The 24,588-nt window shown below is 39.9% G+C and overlaps 1 protein-coding gene across 6 annotated transcripts in view; it reads left to right on the plus strand.

The window, feature by feature from the left end:
- The window catches only part of tbc1d1 (TBC1 (tre-2/USP6, BUB2, cdc16) domain family, member 1), a 49,562-nt gene extending 26,758 nt beyond the window's left edge, over window positions 1-22,804 (plus strand). For 4 of the 6 annotated variants that reach the window (XM_076294197.1, XM_076294199.1, XM_076294198.1 and 1 more), the window contains 13 exons: window positions 1,938-2,012; window positions 2,165-2,442; window positions 3,006-3,137; window positions 3,346-3,450; window positions 3,718-3,854; window positions 7,399-7,602; window positions 8,838-8,999; window positions 9,542-9,700; window positions 10,315-10,559; window positions 11,788-11,947; window positions 17,256-17,425; window positions 21,250-21,426; window positions 21,572-22,804. In XM_076294197.1, coding sequence (XP_076150312.1) covers window positions 1,938-2,012; window positions 2,165-2,442; window positions 3,006-3,137; window positions 3,346-3,450; window positions 3,718-3,854; window positions 7,399-7,602; window positions 8,838-8,999; window positions 9,542-9,700; window positions 10,315-10,559; window positions 11,788-11,947; window positions 17,256-17,425; window positions 21,250-21,426; window positions 21,572-21,826 — 2,259 coding nt within the window. In that variant the 3' untranslated portion in view covers window positions 21,827-22,804. The remainder of the gene's footprint in view (window positions 1-1,937; window positions 2,013-2,164; window positions 2,443-3,005; window positions 3,138-3,345; window positions 3,451-3,717; window positions 3,855-7,398; window positions 7,603-8,837; window positions 9,000-9,541; window positions 9,701-10,314; window positions 10,560-11,787; window positions 11,948-17,255; window positions 17,426-21,249; window positions 21,427-21,571) is intronic. The other 2 variants (XM_076294200.1, XM_076294201.1) reach the window with 2 other exon arrangements.
- The last annotated feature ends 1,784 nt before the right edge of the window (window positions 22,805-24,588 follow it).

The raw sequence follows: 24,588 nt of genomic DNA on the forward strand, positions 1-24,588 counted from the left end.
GAACATCTAATATTTACAGATATCTAGGCTATATTTAACATTTATTTTATATTTGGCCTGTTATGAAATCATGTATTGAACAATTTAAGCACAGTTCAGCTTTAAGAAACTCAAATAGCCTAGATGCATGCTTAGCATTTTGTGATCTACTTTCACAAACTCTTAGTCAGCTGTCCTCTGATTTACCGATATATAGGCGATATTTGTAACATTTATTTTGTAGCCTATTTGGCCCGTTATGAAATCATGTGGAACAATTTAAACACATTGTAAAACTTAAAGCCCAAATTTGGAGACATCCATGCATGTCGAAATGTAGGCCTACTGCAAATTCAAAAGTGGATTACTCTAGAACGGCTAACTGTACAGGGGACTGCTTTACACCTTTATGTTCGGTAAGGTCTGCTGTTTATTCTGATATATGGTTTGTCGTGTGTTAAACGAAAGGTTCGTGAAGTATTGCACCGAGAGGAATGGGTAGGGAGATGGACTAAAACAGGACTAAAACATTCAGTAGAATTTATGATTAAATTTAATTATATTATTTACGTTTCTCGCGAACCGTTCACCACAGCAATTCGCGGCTAACATCGTTTAAAAGCTGAGAAAAAGCTTTTACATGTGATACTTGTGATGTCTGTGTGATGAGTAGGCTACTTCGCGAGTAGTTCAACTGAGAAGAATAGGTGAATTTAGACGCACTTTCTTTCTTGCGCTGTCACTTTCTCCACTGCGTAAAAGAAATTAATTTGCGCTGTGAATGCTAAGATTATTTTGACAGGCCATAGGCTAAATAAAATTTGCTATTAGTAGGATGCAAAGCAGAATATTGAAAGAAGGGCACCAAGGGCACCGTGGCCTGTAAACCTCTGATTTTCAAAGGGACATCACGGCCAACGCAAGGGGCAAAAACTTGGCCGCTGTGAAATTTCTACCCTGAGTGAGACCAAAGTAAGTGTTCGAAATAAAACTTTAGGCTACTGTGTTCTTCTGATAACGTGAGTGGAATGGATTTAATGTGCACGCGAACATAAAAAGACGCAGAGTGCAAATGATACAGTGCAAGTTTTGCGGTGAAAATGTTCCGCCTTTTAAAATCAGGTGTAGCCTAATCCAATTCGCAGTTAAAACCATCAATTAGACAACAGAATCAGTAGGGTACCAATTTTGCTTCATTGTACCAGGCCTACTGTATGTCAAAAGCAGGCTCGGATGAAGCTGGGAAGGATTAAACACACGGTTTCAACACCGTGATAATCAACCGTGATAATTATGATATTTCAAAAGAAAACGGTAATTGTTATCGTCAACATTTTTATCACGGTTTATCATTATACCGGTAATCGTTACATCCCTAGCACACACACATAAACACACCCACACACACAAAAACCCCCACTCCCCCACAGACACATAAAGACATACACACATGTCGCACACACACACACACACACACAGGCATGCACACAGACACACAAGCAAGCACACACACACATGCACAAACTCATTTATATACACAAAAGTTGCAAGAGTAGGAGATGGAGACAAATTGACAAGCGTGATTTTTTTTGCGGAGACAATGTGCAGGACTGGGCGGCGGTCATATTTTGTACCGTTCTGTGGTACGTCTAGTTGAAGGTAGTTGCTAGTCACTGTCCAGAAGAATGAAAGGTTATGTATGGGAAGTATATTGCGATGAGATAGTTGGAGGCGTAAATCCAATGACTTGTGTCATTGTTGTGAAAATGGCCAACTTTATCATGTGTGACATCATTTACATGGAACATGGAGATCTTTGGACAGACACGCACAGATATTTTTAATAGAAAGTTATAATATATATTATAATACTGTACATGCAATATGTTGCTGAATACCTGATTAGTCCACTCTGTGTGCATGCATGTGTGCTCATCTCTATGTTTCTTCCAACACAGGGCAGTAGCAAGTCTAAATGTCAAAGTGAAGGAGATGTCAGCTCCTCTGATTCCACGCTCAATAATAGCAACCAGGTAACATACACAAATAGAAGGGCTGTCTGTGTCAATCTCTCTGTGCCTAAAACATAAAAAAAACATCCAAAACATAAAAAAACAAAATACTGGTCAAATACACTGTGTGTGATGTGGTTTATCCCATAATCCTGCTTGTGTTCTTCTGTCAGGACTCCTTGCTGGATGAACACTTGTGCTCCCCTCTTCCACTGTCCAGCCCTCTGCGCTCCCACAACTCTACAGGTGACCTGAAGCGTCTGGAGTCCAGCTCTCCACTGCAGGAGACACAGCAGCCAGCCTTCCGCAGAAGGGCCAGCACCATCAGTCACTCCCCCACGCAGTCTTCCCCCTCTGGCCCCCTGGGACAACCACAGCAACCCTCAGCAGCCACCAAACCCAAACTGGTCCGACACTACTCCGTCAGCACGGACAGCCCACACCAGAGCAAGTACGAGACTGCCGAGTTTCAATGTGTGTAGGGAATGTGTTATTTCTATACAAATGGGATTTGTGTTCCAAAGTAAGCTCTAGAGAATGAATTCCCTTGAAATTGCATGAGAGCGGAATATAATTTGTTATAGAGTATAATTGTTATATAGTATAGAGCATGTTATGTTATTATAATCAAACATTAGGTGGGTGACACTCCAAATGTATACTGTTGCTGAGAATATGTGAGAGAGCTCCTAGTTCTAGCTTCTAGGTTTTTTTATTGGTCACATGATGAATCAGTACTATCTGTATATCTTGGTATGTCTTGGCATACTTTAATTAGACTAGCACTCCACTGCCTACCTCGTCCTCTCTGCTGACTTTTCTGGAGGCAGAAAGCAGAGTGTCGACCCTTCCCTGCTGACTTTCATGCCTTTCCCCCCTACATCTCCTTTCCCCCCTACATCTCCTTTCCCCCCTACATCTCCTTTTCTCCCTCCATCTCCTTTCCCCCCTACATCTCCTTTTCTCCCTACATCTCCTTTTCTCCCTACATCTCTTTTTGTGTTACCCTGCTAGGTCGTTGTCGCATGTTGATGACATGAGCACTCCCTGCATCTCTCCTTCTTCCTTATCTTCTCATTTCCCAAAGTCAGTCAAGCTTGCAGTTGCCGGGGGTGACGCACATATACCCCGCTCACCCAAACGCAGGTGCGTCTCTCCCCCCTTTCCCCTTTGACCCACTCATAACCACTGAAGCATGACTTCTCATATACTAGCTTTCCATGGAACTAGAACTGTGTTGCTTTCTCTTTGTATTATTGTTTGTGTGCCTGTTTTTGTTTTCCCTGTCTCTATTCTCATTCTCTCCATTTTCTTTGTTTTCCTCGTACTCTCCCTTTTTCTCTCTGTCTGTCAGTCTGAGGGGCTTTAGAGCGAGACTCCACTCTTCTTCTTCTGTGCCAAATTTCCTGAATTTTCTGGCTCCTGTAGAGGAGAATGAAGATGACCAACAGAGACCAAGGTACAGAGAGAGAGAGATAGAGAAAAGAGAGAGAGAGATAGAGATCAAGAGATGGAGCGAGAGAGAAAAGAGAGAGAGAGAGAGAAAAGAGAGAGAGAGAGAGAGAGATCAAGAGATGGAGCGAGAGAGAGAGAGAGAGAGATAGAGAGAGAGACTAGATAGGGTTTTGTTCTGTAGAAAGTTTAGGCTAGCTTGAGGTACAAACAAGACTAATATGGCATTCATCTAATGTGTACATTTCTGTGTGTGTGTGTGTTTCATATGTAGTGATGTGGCTGCCCTCTCCAGTCCCGGGGCATTGTGTGTGGTTGGTGAGGACAGTCCAGTCCGATCCCACAGGTACTCCTGGAGGCAGCAGATTTTCCTGAGAGTAGCCACTCCACAGAAGAGCACAGACACTACAGGTTCGATGCACACACACACTCCACTGCTCACGTTAAAAAATCAATCGTGTATAGAACTTGCATGGTTATTCTTAATTTGGCATTAATCATTGCATAAACACTACACTGCACTAAATTTAATAGACAGCAAATAATTTATTATTTTTAAAAGAAATTTATAACATGCAATATATATCTGTGCATGATCAATACAGGTGATAATAGCATTCATTGTTTAGTAAATGTAAATTATAATGGTAATAATATTATGTGATTTAGTCAGTGCTGAAGAAGCAGGGCAGAGAGTGTTCCCTCACATCTCTTATTCCATTACTTTTACTGATGTTTGGGGTTTCTACCATGGTATTGATTTAGTATCAGTATGGAGATGTTAATTGCCGGTATCATAGCAAAGTCATAATTTTGTTGTTGTGGCAGCACTTGAGCAATATCTTCAGATCTACCAAATGTCACGGTCAATTCAGTCTCGTTTGTCTCATGTGGTATTTGCAGTGTTATCCTCTAGATGGCAACGTTAGACTTGCACATGCAGCAGTGAACCACTGCAAAATCACATCACCTGAATAATGAAAAGTGTCTGGGTATGGTAATCAGTAAATGTAAGATTGTGTACATACCCAGATGTTTTATGTAGTTTGTACAGTATTTGTACACAATTGTACTTTTGTAATTTGTACACACTTGTACATTTGTACTTGTGAGGAACCAATTAACATGGACAGGGCAATACTGCACAAATGAAGAAACACAGGGGTTTATGATCTCTGAATCAAAATCAGGTTGCAATTACATCCCTACTGTTATGGACACATTCAGACACAACTCAGACCTGTATCCATTGGGACGTGATTATGAGGCGTGTTTCAACCGATACAGGGGAGAAACTGCATCTGCACTCAATAAGGATAGACCTAACCAATCAGAGCAACGAAATAGCTTACTGTGAGCTGTAGGAAGAACACCCGAACCATCCTTCTTCCTCTGGTCATTTTTTGAAGTTATTCCGCTGTCAATATCTTTTACAACACTCTAACTACCAGGCTAGCTCTCTGTACTTATTTATAGAGATATAAAAATGCCTTATACCTTCCAACTTTTTGAAAAAGAAAGCTCTGTTAGTTACTCTTCACTGGCTTCAAATCCCTCCCTCTGGCCTATAGGACACTTACTGGATCTGCACCTTGCTATTTGAATTCCATGATTCAGCTCTAAGTCCCCTACTGCTCACTGCGGTCCACTGATGTGGACACTGATAGTGTTATGGTGGTTTTGGGACTTTCAAGAAATGTTTAGAGACTTACCTTTCACCTGATTAATTAATTATCTTACAGAGTTATGGCTTGTATGTACAGTATATGGTTCTTGTTGATATGAAAACACATTATTTGTCATTGTTGATATTGTCCTTCTCTTCTAAAAAGGAAGCTTTAGGCTAACTTGTGTAACCCACTTCCAGTCAGTTGTGCTAGGCTAGGCTAATTATGTGAGACTGGGTTATTATAGAGAAAAGTATGTACTCTGGGGTAGACGGCAAATAAGCTAATATCACAAAAGTTACCAATTTCAAGTCTTCAATAGACTAGGTATAGGTTTTTAACTGATCCCAAGTGTGAACTAGTTGAACAAGTGTCACCTAGTACACACTATTCAGGTTTCATTGGACATGTCTGGGAAGTTTGGGAAGTTTTCATTCTAAGTCATATTGAAGAACAAATTATTCTCATTCTGTGTCTGGGTGACTAGTCGTGTTTGTAAACTGAGACTGTGCATGTCAGTCTCTTGAGCTTTTTAAGCTGTATTTTGAGGAAGACTTGTTGTGTTGATCATAAGTAAAATTATGCTGTTTGGGACATGTTTTTCAAACTGGTAGCTCACCTTCAGGTGTGATTCTATAGGATATTCTGATAAAAGACAAGCATAGGTTGTTGGTACAGACCCGAGACAGCTATTGTGTTCTTTGAAAGAAGATGCTAGAGACTCAGAGCTAGAAGAGGCTGGTCTTCAGCTGAACTCATATTCCCTAGAAATAGTCTGAATTAAAAAGACACATTCCACTCTGTGTGGCTGTAAGTGTGTGTGCGCGCGTGTATGTGTGGGTGCACGCATGCCTGTGCTTGTGCGAGTGTGTTTGTGTGTGTTTGGGTGTGGTTTAGTATTCATTGTGTATAAGTAGGTCTTACCCAGTCCCATTGCAATACAAGTGAGGTTGAAGTCATGTTGACCTAGTTTGAGTGGTGTTTTTTCACTGGGCGTTGGTTGGTGAGACTGGCTGTTTGCAGAAGATGGGATATGGTATTTATTTGGTTCCTACTTACGTCAGTGGCTCTCTTTTGTGTGATGCCTTTGGGATGGCTGTTCTACATGGATGGGAATGTATGTCTTGTCATTGCATCATCAAATTCTTAACATGTTTGCTTGGAGATGTTAAGAATGACATAAAGAGGAAGAGACACAAAAAGATTATAAATGGCCATGAGCTCCACTCAAAGGGGTCATATGAGAGTAGGGTGTCTTTGTTTGCTCAGAACAGCAGTGTGTGTGCTGAGAGTTCACTATTTGCTCAGTGAGTAAAAGTGTTTTCAGTAGACCTTGAAAGGCCACACGCTTGTGTGTGCTTGTGGAAGTCAGTGTGTCAGAACATGTTTAAACACCCTTACACATACACCTTTGGACTTACTGAGCCAAACATTATTTAAACATAATTTAATCTCCTTCCTACAGTTGTGTAATGATCACACAGAATGCTTTCACGTATAGAACACACAAAGGATCGTTTTCTGAATTCTGTCAGTTCTGTTAATGTCTTGGTACTCTGCTCATTGTCTGGAGTCCCAGTGAATTTGCACATGCTTGTGTTCATTGTCAGATAAGAATAAAGTGAACATTAGTAAAAAGTCTGCACACTAGAGCTCCAATTGATAAGACGGTTTAATCACCACAAGTGTAAAATTTTGGGCCACATTACCCTTCCTCAGACATGAGGCCCGAAACGTTACACTTGTGGTGATAAACCATCTTATCAATTGGAGCTCCAGTGTACAGACTTTTTACTCATGTTCATCTAAGTCTCTTTGAGTCCAGCACCTACTTTAACCTCTGGGATGTGCGTGCCTCTTGCACAAATTTAGATAAGAATAAAGTGGCATTTATGAAAAAGAATTCTGGTCAAGTGTTGTGTGAGTGCATGTGCATGTAGGTGTTTGAACAAATGGACACAAGAGCTTTGATTGGTGAGCCCATATGTTCAAGCATTTACAGTGTTGCACTGATGTTTTTGGTAACAAAACAATCTCTTTGTGAAATGTCTGTATTTGTTTATTTGAATTCATGAGTTTGAGTTGGAAGGTTTGATATAATTCTGAGGTCTGTTGCAATGTATGTTTTCTGCCGGTTATTTAAAGGAAGTGGATTATATTTTGAAATCCTAGCCACATAATACAACAGTTTGACTGCAGTAGTTATAAGCAGTACAGTGCCACTGTAGAGCTCATTTTATTACAGTGAAATGGTCTTTTCTCATTAAATCTTTGGCTCCTCTACTCAGATAGAGGAGACTCTGCTCTGGATGTGGGTGCCCTGGCCTTGGGAGGTGTGTCTGGGAGTGGGCTCAGTGTTGACGGACAGCTGGGGTCTGTGCCAGAGAAGCGCAGGCGGCGGAGTGGGCCGGAGATTAGAGAGCTGTGGAGGAAGGCCATTCTGCAGCAAATCTTATTACTGAGAATGGAGCGGGAGAACCAGAAACTACAAGGTAATGGAGACACACAAGCACACACAGACAATAGGCGAGAGAAACCACAAAGCAACACAGACCCTGGTAAACCCCCGCCTTTTCCTGTCTGAGATAAACTACCTCCGGGAGATTTCGACACACCCAGTTAGCCATAAACAGCCTCCATGAGTTGATAGGGTAAAAGGCTTGCCTTGCTGTACTTCCTCTATCACATAATCAACGACAAGAATGATGCCAACCTTGCCAGCTCTACTGACCCAGAAAATTGAGTCTGGCAGCAAAATTGAGCCTGGCGGCCTTTGAATAATTTGTGTAGACATGCCTTTCCTCTCTGTTATTGCCAAGGAGCTCTCACCTGCCATAAAGTCTGATTTCTGAAATTTGACAGATGTATTAACACATGAATCAATTTGTCACTGAGTAGGATTAGGTCAGATTCAACATGTCGACAATATAAATGGGGTCCGGGTCAGCTAGCTAAGTCCCTAGCCAAATTCAAATCCAATGAAACTGCTCATGACCATAATTGCCGTAAATATGGGGTTGAGTAGGGGTTAGGCTAGACATTAGAATATCAAATGGAAGAACGTTTGTAAAATACAAGACCAACTGAAGAATATCTATGCCTATCTATCTATACGGTTTGAAAGGAGGCTGCACTGCTTTAAATTGCCAATAAGTATCCCATAAGAAGGATATGCAACATTTGCAAACAGCACAGGAGAGCTTTATATTTTACATTACATTTAGCCTTCCTTTGGTCTATGCAATGTCTGTTTATAATTGGGCTTATCCACACACATGACAATGTTGACTTTTCTTTTCTAAAATATCACATTATGGGATAATGAACAGTCAAGTTTTACTCATTCCCTGACGTTGTCTTTGCCCTTATGTAGTTGTTGCCAAAAAAAAAACAGAAATGTTGTAACAACTGCCCACATGCCCAAAGTCCATTTCAGATGTTTGCATGAGCCAAAGAATTCCATGACACTTAAATCAACCTATTGTTTCAGTTTGGAATGTGACGCATCTCTGTTGTAAAGTAAAGATAAGCCCAGTTGAAGAAATCAAGGATGTTATTTTTAGAGGTTTACAATGTCATCTTTGTCTTTGTCAATGTCATCATTATTCTTTTTAGCTCAATCCTGGCAAATGGGTGTAGTTCACTGACTACACTGGACATGCACTTTTAGTTTTTACCAGGATTTGGTTCAACAGTCCTACTCAGCTAAATGTTTCTATTTGTACAGCCTCGGAGAGTGATCTGCAGAGTCGGCGGCTGAAGTTGGATTATGAGGAGATCACTCCTTGTCTGAAGGACGTGACACTGGTGTGGGAGAGGATGCTGGGCACACCTGGGAGGGCAAAGGTCAAGTTTGACACAGAGAGCATCCACAATGCTGTAGGGCGGGGTACGACAACTGCGACCGTGTCAGTGTGTGCAAACTGAAATAACTGATCAACTGTTTCCTTTTTTTCGCCTTTTTTTAAAGCCCTACAAAGATTTCTGAAACATATACTGTAGTTATCATTATCTGTCTTTCATCAGAGCCATTAATGTGAGAGGTTGTAAGCTGACAATATTGTAATGGTGCAATTTTGTGATCACATGTTGGGATATTTCTATGATGATGCATAAAACATGCTTATGTCTACAATGAGGCTTGACTTATTAGGGTGCTGGTAGTTAGTATTTGAAGATGCACATTTAGTTTGTGCTGGTGGGAGAGAAGGCAGATACGTTTTCATGTGTCATTATGACTATGGTATAAGGGCCTATGTAAAAACTTGTCTGCTGTGCAAAGATTTTGTAAGTTCTTTTCTTATTCATATGAGATTAAAATCACAGTACCTTGGTATTTTATAAGTCCTTATGAGTTTTATAAGATTTTGTAAGTTATTTTCCTATTCATATGAGATTAAAATCACAGTACCTTGGTATTTTACATGGAAGGAGTTCCACGCCAGCATCGCGGTGAGATCTGGAAGTTGCTATCAGAACAGTACCACCTGAGACAGCAGGTGCCCAGCAAAAGTCCCAGCACTGATACACCTTACAAAGAGCTACTCAAACAACTCACCTCTCAGCAACATGCCATACTTATTGACCTAGGTAAGTGTCTGGGCAGACATACACACACTTTCATCTGTGTCTTATAGCTGAAGAATATTTTGATAACAGGATAATATAGAAATATCCTCATCAATGCAGATTAACCATAAATACAGTAAATAAGCACACACACACGGAGACGCACTTGCACACACACACAAAGCACATAGCTGGACCATATTTCACAATAGTGATGCTACGGAAGACACCTGTGCGACTGTGGATTACATAAGTGAACTTACATACAGCCTCAATAAAAGAGAAAAAGGGGATACCAAAAACATTAGCTGTATTAAGTATAAGTATATATATTCTTTTGATCCCGTGAGGGAAATGTGGTCTCTGCATTTATCCCAATCCGTGAATTAGTGAAACACACTCAGCACACAGTGAACACACAGTGAGGTGAAGCATACACTAATCCCGACGCAGTGAGCTGCCTGCTACAGCTGCGCTCGGGGAGCAGTGAGGGGTTAGGTGCCTTGCTCAAGGGCACTTTAGCCGTTCCTACTGGTTGGGGTTCGAACCGGCAACCCTCCGGTTCCAAGTCCGAAGTCCTAACCAGTAGGCCACGGCTGCCCCAATACTGTAAATAGTGTGTTTTCCTTCCACAGGCCGCACCTTCCCCACACACCCATATTTCTCCACTCAGTTGGGTGCAGGGCAGCTGTCCCTCTACAACCTGTTGAAGGCCTACTCACTTCTGGACCCTGAGGTGGGCTACTGCCAGGGCCTCAGCTTCGTAGCCGGAGTGCTGCTGCTGCATATGAGTGAGGAAGAGGCCTTTACCCTGCTCAAGTTTCTCATGTACGACATGGGGCTTCGCAAGCAGTACCGTCCAGACATGATCATACTACAGGTACTACTGACCCAGTGTCCAAATGGCACCACCTTTGTTCAGTAACTGTGTCACACAAAAAACACATGCTGCACATGTGCGCAGCTGACAATCAAGGGCGTCGTAGTGGGGGGACAAGTGGGAATAAATTACCCGGGCCCCAAGTGGGGGGAGGGCCCCTAAGGAGTTGAATTTTATTTTCCTTAATAATAAACAATTTCCTTAATTTAAAGATCTTAATAAATGTTATTAACTAATATAGATGCAAATATTTCGGGTAAATGCATCAGTTGATTGATGTATTAAATTGTGTCCAAGCCAACATTGTTTGAGGGCAGGCACCCTCTCCCTTGCACGAAATGGTTCAGTCCGCCTTCCCCTGCTAGGCGCATTTTTGAAGTAACGTTCATTCTGCCGAAGCGGCAATGCAGACGGTCACGGTGTGAAGATGTGTAAGTCTAAGAAAGCTAAATCCAGTTCCCAGAAAAGAAAAGAGAGGCAAGAAAGGGAGAAAAAAAGAAATGAGGGAAAACAAATGTTAACAGCCTTCTTTCCCAAGAAAGGTGAGCCCAATGTGAAAGCAATAGTCTACAAATGAAATGAACTCCTGAAGGTTACAAAACACTTCAATACCACCGCGAATCCGCGATTATCAGTGCTAAAACAGCATTAACACAAAATTAGAAATAAAATGATGCCTGATTTATAGCCTACCACAACATTTCAATAGCCTACTAATTCGAAAATTATTATGAGCTAATAGCTTAACTTAGTAGGCTCAATGTTATATAGGTTCATGAGGAAAGGCTGTCAAATTAGTAGCAAAGCTAACTTGTGAAACGCATCACACTCAGTTAGATAGCTGTTCTCTCAGCCAAAAGTGTTCAATTTGTATAGATAGCTGTTCTCTCAGCCAAAAGTGTTTTCATTCATTTCATGTTCTAGCTTTTAAACATTCTTCAAATAAAACAGATATTCAGTGAAGTCTTGGGTAATAAGATTATTTTCTGTTATACAGTACATATAAGAGTTGTTAGATTAATAATGTGTGATTAGATAGTTGTGAACCTCATGCTTCATGCTTACAGTCGGTGGTTGGTTGGTTGGTTGGGGGGGCCCATGGCCACCACTTGTGCATAGGGCCCAGAATTTGGTGCTACGCCCCTGCTGACAATGCTACTGGTAATGTTATCTGAATGCAGTTTACCGGTAACCACATGGGCCTTAACGCTACTTTTTCTTCTTTTAGATACAGATGTATCAGTTATCTCGGCTGCTTCATGATTACCACAGAGAGCTGTATAACCACTTGGAGAAGTATGAGATTGGGCCCAGTCTTTATGCAGCCCCCTGGTTCCTCACTGCTTTTGCATCACACTTCCCCCTGGGCTTTGTAGCCAGGGTCTTTGGTAAGTGCAGAAAACTCTCTGGGGATTAAGCAGGTTTAGACGGTGTGTACAGATTAGGGCTGGAATGAAACATCAACATAATTGATTATGTCAATGATTTGAGTTGAATGTGTCTGTGTCACATTGTTTACGAATATCCCCAATGGTGGCTGCTACCACTTAAGGGCAAGCTTTTGAAATTAGTTGAGTATTAAAGGGGTGTTTTAAAGGGGTGGTTCAGGATTTTGAACATAGGACCTAATTTCCAAGTTAGCAAGTGTGATATTTATCAGTGGAGACCGATTTCATCACGTTTCATCCAGTCCTTCTAGTTGCAGAGTTCGCAGGTGCTAGGCTAGCGCAAGTCATCAGTATGTGTTAGCCTGCCACTAAAAACAATGTTACCCACTCCACAGTACACCCGAGGCAAATAAATCAGACTATCAATGTAATAGTCTATCGATGTAATATCTGTCATTATTATTGGTAAATCATCCAAATTCTTAAAAAATTCAAAATTAGATTAATAGATGAATTGACTTATACAAAACGTATCCAAAACATTTTTGTTAATAGAAGCTTCAGGTTGCTTCCTGGAAAAGAGTCAGGTTTGGTCACCACTGGTCCGTTGAATATGAGCCATTTGGTAACGTTCCAGGAAAGAATGTGTGTAATATTTTGATGCCTTCCGGTGATTTTGATCTTCCTGTGAAACTATTTATCGTTCTTCATTGCTTAAGACCTAATCTAAATCTATCATGTCTGATGAAGGGCTGGGGCCCGGAACGTCACATGAGGGGATATAGCACTCTTTAGACCTAATCTAACCTGTCTAATCCTGTTTGACACACCTGGGTTTTCATTTGATAACTTGCGAACTCGAGGGTCTGGTGGAAAAATCATCACTGCGTTGGGTGTAACATAGGAACAAAACTTGCTTTGGACTTGGCACCACAATGCGCCAGGTGTAAAATGTGGCCAGTAGTCTTCAAATGTCTGACTTATCTCTGTAGAAAAGTCATCTGGAAAACCTGTATTTATTAATCCCTATTGTATATACAACTATACTCTACCTGCACTTGGTATTTAATGCTTCTTTGCACTTCTGGTTCGATGTCAACTGCATGACAATAAAGTTGAATCTGATCTAATCTAATCTAATTTATAAGGGGGAAAATGCCATATGTTATTTCCATTGTGTGCCTAGAATGCCTGCTATTGCACTATGTAACTTTGGTGTACCGTGCAGGAAACGTAACACTTTTCAGCACACTGTGCCTTTACAGGGCACAATTCCTTTACTTACCTTTACATATGTGAAAGTATAGATACACCTTGTCAAATATTACTCCAATACAAGTGAAAATTGCTAAGTCAGATTTTTACTTAAGTTGAAGTACAGAAGTACTTGCTTTTTTAAACAAATACTTAAGTATTCAGAAGTACAAGTATTTTTCCTTTTTAATGTATTGTAATGTAATGTTTATTTGGTCATTAATATGGTATACATCCTTTGGTCGGTCATAGGACTTGAACAGAACTTTAGTTCCTTACATCCAACAAAAAATATTTTACCTATTTTTTTTACTTTACAACTGTTCAAATTGATGCAAATAATATAATTTAAATAATTATTTATTCTCTGTTCACAAATCTAAAACATTTTCACTGCGGAATACAAAACTAGATAACTCAATTATGAGTAGATTATTTATTGTTTAATGATGTAGGCTAAAGATCTAGCTATGCGGTGAATGTCAGGTTTTTCACTGCGCTTTCAGTTTTCATTTTCTTTCTTTCACTTCTTGGGCTGGATATGAGCCAGTTGGTAACCTGCCAGGAAAAGAATGTGTGTCTAATATTTTAATGGCATCTTCCTGTGAAACCATTTATCATCACTAGAAAACATTTCATTAGAAAAATGCTTTTGTTGATAACCTGACAAGAAAAGAATGTGTGTGAATTTTGATCCTTTCTTCCTGTGAAATAATTATCCTCATTGAAAATCATTTAATTAGAAAAATGCTTCTGTTAGAACATGCCATTCCTGTAGAAAAAATGTAGCCCAATGACAACCTCAAATCAGAAAAAGTTGGGATGTTGTGTAAAATGCAAATAAAAACAGAATGTAATAATCTGCAAATCTCATAAACTCATATTTAGTTACCAAAAGGACACAGACAACAACATATCAAATGTTGAAAATGACAAATTTGACTATTTCATGGACAATACATTTTGATATCAGCAACACGTTTCACAAAAAGTTTGAACAGGGGTAACAAAATGCTGGAAAAGTTGCAATGATAAAAACAAAACAAAAGGAGGAATATTTCACAACTAATTAGGGTAACTGGCAACTTGATTGGTTATGGAAAAAAAGCATCCCAGAGAGGCAGGGTCTCTTAGAATTAAAGATGTAGGGGTATTCATCACACTGTGTAAACCTGTTTGCACAAATGATGAAACAATGTAATTCAGAGAAATCTTTTACAAACAAGGGAAAGAGCTGAAAAACAAATTGGATGGCTGTGGTATTTTGGACCTCAGATGGCACTGCATCAACACCAGACCTGTTTCTAGACCTGTCATTGTATGGGCTCAGGAAAACCTCTGATAACCATTGTCTATGTGCACAGTTTGATACTCAATTTAAAAACAGAACAAAATACTGTCTTATCTGGGCCTAAGCTTGTTTAAAATGGACTGAGGTAACATGGAAAAGGTTCCTGTGGTTAGATCAGTCAAAACTTGCCATTCTTTCTTAACCAGAAATCATTAACTCATGTGGACTAAAGAGGAGAGGGCCTATCCAAGTATCCAATCTATCCAACTTGTTTTAGTACTCAGTTCAAAAACCCAACATCTATGACGGTGTGGAGGAGCATTAGTGCCTACAGCATGGGCATCTTACACATTTGGCAAAGCACAATCAATTCTGAATGATGTATACAGGTTTCGAGCAACATATACTGCCATCCAGGCAATGTCATTTCCAGGGAAGACCTTGAATATTTCAGGAAAACAATGTCAAAATGAATTCTGCACATATTTAACAGTATATTTCCATAGATGAAGGGTTCAGGTGCTAAAATGGCCTATCTGCAGTCCAGATTTGTCAAATTAGGTGCATAATGGAATGGAAAACATGACTAAGAATACCCCATACTGTTGAGCAACTGAAATCCTATATCCGGGAGTAAACATTTCATTCTCAAAACTCTAGAAACTGGTCTCCTAACTGTTCCTAAACATTTAAAGAATTAACATATATTTTCTATGAAGTAGTCCAAATTTTCATTTGTTGTCTATGTCCTTTTTGCTACTAAATATGGATTTACGCGATTTGTATATTATCACATTCTGTTTTTATTTGCATTTTACACAACGTCCCAACTTTTTTCTGTTTTGGGTTTATTAAAGATAAACTATTTTGTAGAAAGATGCATCATCATAATGAGAATGCAATGATGTAACTCAAAAACAGTCGTTGGTAGCATAAGTGACATGTCGCTCTGTCTGCCACTCGTCTAGCTGTGTGGCATTCTGAAACATTGTTAAATTTGGGACTATTAGGCCGGCTGCAGACTGCCGACGTGGTGTGAGTGTGTCAGCTGCGTGGCATAATCATTTTCATTTCGGCTCCCTTGTTAACAGGTTAGATTTTGCACACTGCCTGCGTAACATGCATGTCTCAGGCGTATTTTATAGAATATAGAATTCTCTATTTTATACAGTCTATGCATTCTCCGAAGCAGTCGCATGAGTAAAGCATTCCTGAGCACAATTCCGTTTTCAACTGTAAACCTAATAAAGTACATTTTTACGGCTTGTGAAGGGTGCAATCCAGTCCTTTATTTGGTGAACGCAGGTGCAAATAATCTCCTTTACTTTCTTTGGTTATAGCGATTCACATTAGTTGTTGGCTATCACTGCAAGTGCATAGGCTACTAAACACTAGTAGGTCTACCCAAGTTCTAGACTATTCTGTCGCCACATCCCAGACTTTCACATTACATGTTTGTTTGCAATGGATGCAAAACAGCGTACAATGCTAAATGTCTATGGCGGGACGAATGAAGCCGCTGTATTCCCATGTATTCTAAGTAATTGCACACATATATGTGTTTATACTATATTTTATGCAGGTGAGACATGGAAAAGTGGTTTTAGAAATATGTAAATATATTTGGGGCTATAGGGCAGGGATTCCCAAACTGTGGTACGTGTACGCGAGTATTATTTCAGTTAGCCTATTAGCTGGTTTGATGCTCATTGAGCTCAATGCAAATCAATGTTTCAGTCAAATGTTTTTCACATGTGCAGGCCTATATTTTTTTTGCACACAGACAAATTAATTCCACAGCTACAAAACAGTTCTACACATGTTCAAATCATATCCTCGAAGACTATTTTTTTTCGCACATGCACAAAATATTTCTACAAGTACAAAGTTTGCGTGCACAAGCACAAATTGTTTTATACAGCTGCAAGACTCTATTACACATGTGAATATCTTTTCACGGGGTACAAAATATTTATGGTGTTGTTTTGATTCCACAAATATTAACGTTATTAAAAGTTACTTGCAAAAATTATGCCATTCAAAATTGACGTTCAGGGGTAAATACCAAATCATATTGTTTTAAAAAAAAATCTGTCAGGATGGAACAGTTTTTTATTAAATACTGTATATACCGTACATCTGAACACAACATTGGGGGAATCTGTATTTGACTGTGGGTGTGAATAATTAGACAGTGCACTGAGTTTGACATTTTCAAACCAATCTAATGAAGGTGAACCTCAAGGGGGTGTAGCCTGATCCGAGGTGTATTTTGAGCAACCAACTACCATACTTTTTGAAAGACGTTTTCAGAAAGGCAAAGAAGAGTCGCCATCGGCCCATTTCCCCCCTTGCCACTGAAGCACAAAAAATGGCGGTTAGAATGCTTTGATATGGCAGTGATTGTGTGTGTGTGTGTGTGTGTGTGTGTGTGTGTGTGTGTGTGTGTGTGTGTGTGTGTGTGTGTGTGTGTGTGTGTGTGTGTGTGTGTGTGTGCGCGCGCGCCTGTTTACGCATAAGAGATAAATGAGGCTATGTCAGGTTAGCTATGTCAGGAGTGGCAACAGGCCCAGTCCCATAATAATCTCACATGCCATCTCTGGTCTGGGCAACAGGGTAGCAGCTCAGGTTTCACTGCTGCATCTGCCTGAGACACAGCACTGGAATTTTGAAAATGCTATATCGTGCTCATTGTACATGAATATCATTGTTCAATATATGTGATTATTTTACTTCTATAATGTGCTGTATTATTTCCTTTAGACATGCTATTTCTCCAGGGGTCTGAAGTCATATTCAAGGTTGCTCTAAGTCTTCTGGGTAGTCATAAACCACTGATCCTGCAACACGACAGTCTTGAGTCCATTGTAGATTTCATCAAGACAACGCTTCCCAATCTTGGCCTTGTGCAGATGGAAAAGACCATTAATCAGGTGATCAATAATCAGCTCTGTAATAATTAAGATTGTGTGTGTGCGTGCATGTGTCTCTGTGCCCTGTGTTGTTTATGGATAGATCCCCTATAGATACCAGCCTGAGGTATGATTCTCAGTGTACTCAACACATACTGATATGATGACACAGGTCTTTCCTTGAATAGATTGTTGCCTGCTGCCATATCTCTTTTGTTTAATAAGGCATCCATTCCATCTTCAGTGACTTGCTACTCTTTCAATTCACAATGGCATCTACCATTTTCTGTGTGTATCTCCTGAATTATATTTTGCACACAGCGATTTCCAACAAATGATTTGTATGTGTTTGGGTATCTGTATGTATTTTGGGTGTGTCTCTTTTAAGAGTTTAGTGGTGTACCACTAACACCTTTACTTCACCCCACCCCATATGAACCCATGCATTGGGTGTGTGTGTGTGTGTAAAATGTGCATCTGTGGGTGACAAAACACACACTGGGCTGGGTGTGTGCTGTCTGTTTTCCTGTGGAAGACACTCAGTAGGTAGCGGAGTGAACCCATAATATAGTAAAAAATAATAAGGGTGAATATGTTGATTGTGTGTGAAAGCAACCCTTTTCCCCTTCCCCTTTCTGTCCATTGATTCTAGACCACTATATACTATTTAATTGTAAGCAAAGTGTTTAGAATGTCCATATTGCCCTTACTTTGTACACAGACACATACTGATGCTGAGTGATTGTGTGCCTGTACTTATCTATGAATGCGTGGGCCCCCCTAGATCATGTACTGACCCTATACTTCATTTGTCATATCTCGGGTACCTACAAGATGGTCAAGTAGGTCTGACAATATGTGTGGTCCTTAGTCCTTGCCCCCTCCCCCTCTCTCTCTTTTGCAAAGGGCCTACATTTTTGGCTTCTTTTGTCACACACACACACACACACACACACACACACACACACACACATACACACTCAATTACGTAAGTATGCAGGTATTGCTCTGTGTCGGTTACTATGTTCGTGTTGTTTATCCTGAGACGTACAGTATAGATGGTCTTTGTATCTACACATGTCTGAACTAGCCACACTCACAGATTCCCTTTGTCTCTCACACATACAGAGGCGGACAGAGTACACAGCTTCATTACTTGAGTAAAAGTACAGATACCCTTTGCTAAATTCAAAGTCAAAGTCTCAGTCAAAGTCTGCTTTATTGTCAATTTCTTCACATGCCAAGACATACAAAGAGATCGAAATTACGTTTCTCACTATCCCACGGTGGAGACAAGACATATTTTACCAATTAAGTCCAAAGACAAACATAACATTCAAGTAAACAAAAGTAAATAAGAAGGCACATACAATGAAGAAATAAGAGCAGCAAAATTGGGTTGAAATTGTGCAATTGTGCATAGACAGTAAATTTTACTCAAGTACAAGTAAAAGTACAACAGTCAGATGTCAGATTTTTTTTTTCAAATATTGCATTACTATTGCCACAGTGCTTACATTTATGTACAGAAACGTCCTACATGGAGTTATGAAAATTTTTAATGTTAATACCTTGGAGAATGTAAAAGGAATTGAAAGTAAAATCAAGTCATTTTCATCTTTTTACCATGTTGCCAAGGATGGGCAGTATTTCTAATGCATGTATTTAAAATATGTATTTCAAATACAAAATACTATTTTGTAATTGAAACACTTGAAGCAAAAACTATCATTAACTTGTTCAGAAAATTTAAATAGTCTGGTCAGGTGTGGCCACAGGTTGGCACATTCCCGGGATGGACCTGCTGCGTCTTCATCCATTGTTTCGTCCATGGTTTTATCTCTTATCTAAATCTGACCATGGAGTTGACTGGCGGAAAGCTGAGGTGATTGCTGATAGGCTGTCCCAATCAGTGGCGCCCGCACAATCCAATCACGTTTGAGAGGGAAACAACAAATTGAGGATTTCCAAGATTTTTCTTTTTTCCTTTTTTTTTAGAAGAAGTAACGGGTACTCACGGTTATGGATAGAAATTTAGTGGAGTAAAGAGTACAATATTTGCCTCTCAAATGTACTTGAGTAAAGTCATGAGTACTCCCCAAAAATGATACTTGAGTAAAGTACAGATCCCTCAAAATTGTACTCAAGTACTGTACTCAAGTAAATGTACTCCGTTACTGTCCGGCTCTGCACACATACAGAAGCATTCACTTCCTTTAAGACATTGGTTCTCAAAGTGGGGTCCGCAGCACATTGTCAGGGGGTCCCTGACAAAGTTTGCTACAAAATATGAAATTGTCTTATATGGCGAAAAATGCTACAGTATCAGTATTTGCCCAATTGATCTGCTGATACGTTACATTAATACGTCAAAACACTTTACTTTTACAGTTTTTTTCTGAATGCTTAAACACAACTGTGATTCTTATAGCACAATTTCTAAAACTATTAATATTTATAGCAAAACCACTCACTGAGTTCGCAAAGCTAAAAGCACAAACATTGCTTTGAACTCAGTTTGCAATTTTGTAACACACACTTTGCACAACTTGTAAGCACAATTCACTGCACAGCACTCTTTGCGGAACTGTAAACACAACTCACTGCTTTACACTCAATTTTCAAATGATCAACACACTCCTGGCAAATCATACACATGTATGGCTATTACAGTATTTACACTATTTTGCAGTTTTCTCATGTGAAAACTGTTTTAGATAATTAGTTCACTTTGCAATCAGCCTAAGCACTATAAATAAGCCACAGGTAATGTACAATGGGTACAATGGAGGGCCAGGAAGTGAGAAGAGAAAGAAATTTTACAGACAAAAAAAAACAGTCTACATGTGGGGATATTGTCATGTCAGGCCTGGATACGTCATTCCAGAATATATTTTTCCCGGTGCCTTGGACTAGGACATTGCATGTGATGTAGACGTAATTTTGAGAGAGACGACCCAATGTAGACTGATTTGTTTTGTCTCAGTGAAATTGCTATTTTGTGTTTTGACTTGGAAAAACACACTTGTGTTTGTTTTGATGTGTGTAAATAAACACCAATACTTGAAGTTTGGATCCCTGTATGTTTACAGAACTATGACAAAAGTATGACCTCAAACTGACATAGTCTACCTTGTGCACAGAGAAAGCAAAAGCCAGATGTGTTTTTTATTCAGACCATCAGTGTGTAGTTGCCACATTGTGTGCTTATTATTGTGATGGCTTGTGTTTACTGTTTGATACGAAAGCATAATTTTTACGAAGGTGTGAAGAGTTAAGCAAGGTGTGTTGCAAGAGAACTACAATGTTTTGCTGATTGGGTGAAAGGTTTTCCTATTTGTGTGTAGAGTTTTGCAAAAAAAGCCATAGTTACAAAAAATGTGCTTAAGCAATCAGAAAACACTGTAATTAACTGCCAACAAAATGAAAGTTATGTTAAGCAAACACTATGAGTTCAACACAGTGGGCCTACATTTGACAAAGAAACAACAAACCTTTAAAAAAATCCTACATACTGTCAAAGTTTGCTAACATGACTATTGTGGTATTTGCACTCTATGTTTTTAAAATACATATAACATACAGTAAGCATCTAACAGAAAAAAAGGCTATTCAGCTACATGATTAACTTAAATTTTATGTGTTGCGATTAGGGGTCCTTGGAGAATTTTCCACTCCATGAGGGGTCCCCGGCCCACAAAAGTTTGAGAACCCCTGCTTTAAGACATGTTACCTGTATTGATGATTCATCAACCTCTGTAAGCACCAGCTCTTACTTCTGCCTCTGCCATTTAGTCTTGGTTAATCTGGTTTTCCATATTTCTCCATCCAACTGTGTCTATCAGGTGTTTGAGATGGACATCAGTAAACAGCTGCAGGCCTATGAGGTTGAGTACCATGTCCTCCAGGATGAGCTGGTTGACAACATCTCTACCCTCAATCAATCACAGCGAACTGCCCAGCTGGAGAAAACCAATGGCAGTCTCCGACAGCAAAATATGGACCTATTAGAAGAACTTCAGGTACCAAAAACATACATATGTTTTTACGTTTCAGAAAAATGGTTTACTCTGGTGTAACAATGTTATGCAATATCAGACAACCACGACTAAAGTCTCTTTTCTGTTTTGTAATGGCCTCATTACACCATGTCTGTGTTAATTACAGGTGGCACATGCAAAAATCCGGTGGTTGGAGACGCGTGTCGAGGGTTTGGTAACGAGTGAAAATGCTCTTCAGAAAGAGGTGTGCTGTCTCCAGCAGGATAAAGCCTCCCTGCAGGCCACCATATCCCACCTTCAGACTCAGCTGCTAGATCTCGGCCTCCCTCTGGACCTTGGACCTGAACACTACCACGAGGACTCTGATCCAATCCAGTTACACAAGCAACATCAGTCTCAGAGAGCAAGTCCTAAGCTATGACCAACTAGAACACCGCTCCTTCCAGAACTCCTCAAGCTTCACTGCCCCACCACCCCCCACCCCCCTCCCTCCGAGGCACACTAAATGATTTGAAGTGAATGTTGGTGCATCTGCTGTTCTACCCTGTTCACTGTTGTCACAGTGACTGTGGCACTAGATTACTTTAACTTCTATGCACTCCAGAGATATAGTGATGAAGAGCAGCCCTGATTGACTGTTCCTAGATGTCTGTGATGGCACTTTTCACATGTGTGAAATGCCTTCTTCCTGGGCAAAACAAAAGAAAAAAATGTCTACACGAGAGGACTCAGTGTGACCTGACCTGACCCTGCTTTGCACAAGTTCTGTTTTAAATTAAATTTATTTGTTTCACTTTTCATATTCTTATATACATATATTTCATATGCTTTGACGACTCGGAAGATTCTTAGTAAGTTCTTGCACCCTATTTGTACAAGTAACAATAATACCTATTAAAAGTCAAAGGAATCTTCATGACAAAGAGTGTTATAAGACCGTTGGTGTTTGTAGTGTCTAATGCATAACACATATCAGTAGAGGAGGAATTTTGGCTAATGGATTGAATGTTCTGCATAAGGCTTCTTAAATGTATGAGTCCAGTTTTTTTTTCTGTGAATGCAATATTTTATGACTTTTTGATGTTTGTACACGTAAATACATTCATGTTTTCTGTATTTATTAGACTGCAGCATGCAGAAACACCACAGTATTTTCATATTAGAAGGCATTATGTAAGAGAATGTCGTCGTCGTCGTCCCACACACACACACACACAACTTTGAGAAGGAGTTGCATTACCAGAGGCCTGCGGGTCATATACCACAAGAACACAGCCAGGGAACACATATTTTAGCCACAAAGGTCTCTCTGTCTCCCTGATTTGTATATAAGGCCATGCCATGTTAACTCTCAGACGTGTTAAAGCTGATGGAGCCGCCATGATGGCTTGCAAATCTCTTTCTCTCTGTTTCGTATGTTTTTGTCTTTGCATGGTGTTACTGATCATGATTGCCAGTGTAACTGCTGTTATTTGCTGTTTTTTTTTATATATAATATTTACGTTGTTGACCACAAATAGCACCATCCCGATGCAATAGTTTCTGGAATAGTGAGCTGTAAAGCAATTGAACGTACATGAAGGAACACAACTGAAAAAGGAGAAGAATTTAAGTCACAGTGCAGTGTTTTGTATTGCAACTGAAACTTCAGTTAGCCAGAAACCCATAGCTCCATATCTATGGCTGAGTGGAATAGCATCTGGTGTGGATAGTAGCGTGTAGCTGTACGCTCGCTCCGTTTACTTAATTCAGAATTACAATGTAGGTATGACAATGCACTATGCAATGCATGCATAATGATCAAATACTAATTGGTTCTGGATACAGGAGAATATTCAGTGTGTGTATACCCAGAAGTGGAACAGTGATCTAGTAATAGATCTAGACTCAGTCTTCAGAAGTGGAACAGTGATCTAGTAATAGATAGATAGATAGATAGATACTTTATTGATCCCCAGGGGAAATTCAAGGTCTCAGCAGCATACAAACAACACAAACACATTCTTTAACAGCAGAAAGAGTAATTAAAGTATATAATATAAAAACACAACTAAGCAATAAGGACAGTAGAAGATAAAGAATATGCTAAATATACTAAAATACAAATTATACTAACTAACACTTAATCTAAACCAATTCTAAAAACAGTATCCACATAGTGGTGATTAATCAATCAGAGGCGCTTGCAATGACTGAGGCAGGGACTGAGCCTGTGATTCTCTGTGCATAGTAAGGTACGGTATGGTGCTCTGTGTGAATGAGTGTCATGGTGATAGTGCAAATGAGTAAGTCCAACAGTGCAACAATGCAGAAGTAATGTAAAGTCTATATATCTATATATTTAACTATTTTAAGAAAAGGTATAAGTGTGGCCACAGTTTGGCTGCGCATGGAGGGAGGGGTTATGCATATGTGCTAATATAGCACGCAAACAGTGAGGCAGAAAGACAGTGGTAAAAGTGGCTAGTGGACAGACAGTATCCAAACATGGAGGGGGTGATAGAGCTAGACTCAGTCTTTCTCCTTCTCTACTCCCACCTCTGCTTGTGGGTTGTTTTACTATCAGCCTCTAATGCTCCAGGGAGGAAACATAGCACTGCGGACACACCCAAAGCCACACATCCGAAACCCCTGCATTTTGTTGTACTTCATTCCAGGAAGATCATAGCTTTCATGTCAGAGTGAGACTCATGTCCGCAGGGTGTGTGTGTATGTGTGTGTGCATTTGCGCGCTTGCTGGGAGGGTGTTGGGGACGAGAAACAAACAGATGTATTGACTGAGCCTATAGTCACACCCAAACTGTGGCGCCTGACCCTGTCCTGAATCTACACTCCACTCTGCCTCCACTCCCACAATCCTCTCCACACGTCACCTCACCCCGCATGTGTTTAGCACTCATTTGTTTAAACTTTCTTTTCTGAGATATTCTGATGCTTTACTCAGTTTTTTAACTTTAATGACCTATATCTCACAATTCACCAGTAGTGTGTCTGTTCATCAAATTATTATCAAAAGTATGATAATTATGTTTTGACTGGAATGTGTGTGGACCAAGAAGCAAAACCACAAATACGTTGGTTGCCTTATGCAACCTTCGTACCTGTACTGTGTATTCTTGGCCCAACAACTCTCAATCTCTATATTTTTTCATATAGAGAATCTGTCTATATGCAAATTCTGTG

This window comes from Alosa pseudoharengus, unplaced genomic scaffold, assembly GCF_046254945.1.
Source record: "Alosa pseudoharengus isolate Yale_2024_CS ecotype anadromous, Long Island Sound unplaced genomic scaffold, YU_APseudo_1.1 YU_APseudo_1.1_scf_2, whole genome shotgun sequence".
Lineage (NCBI taxonomy): Eukaryota > Metazoa > Chordata > Actinopteri > Clupeiformes > Clupeidae > Alosa > Alosa pseudoharengus.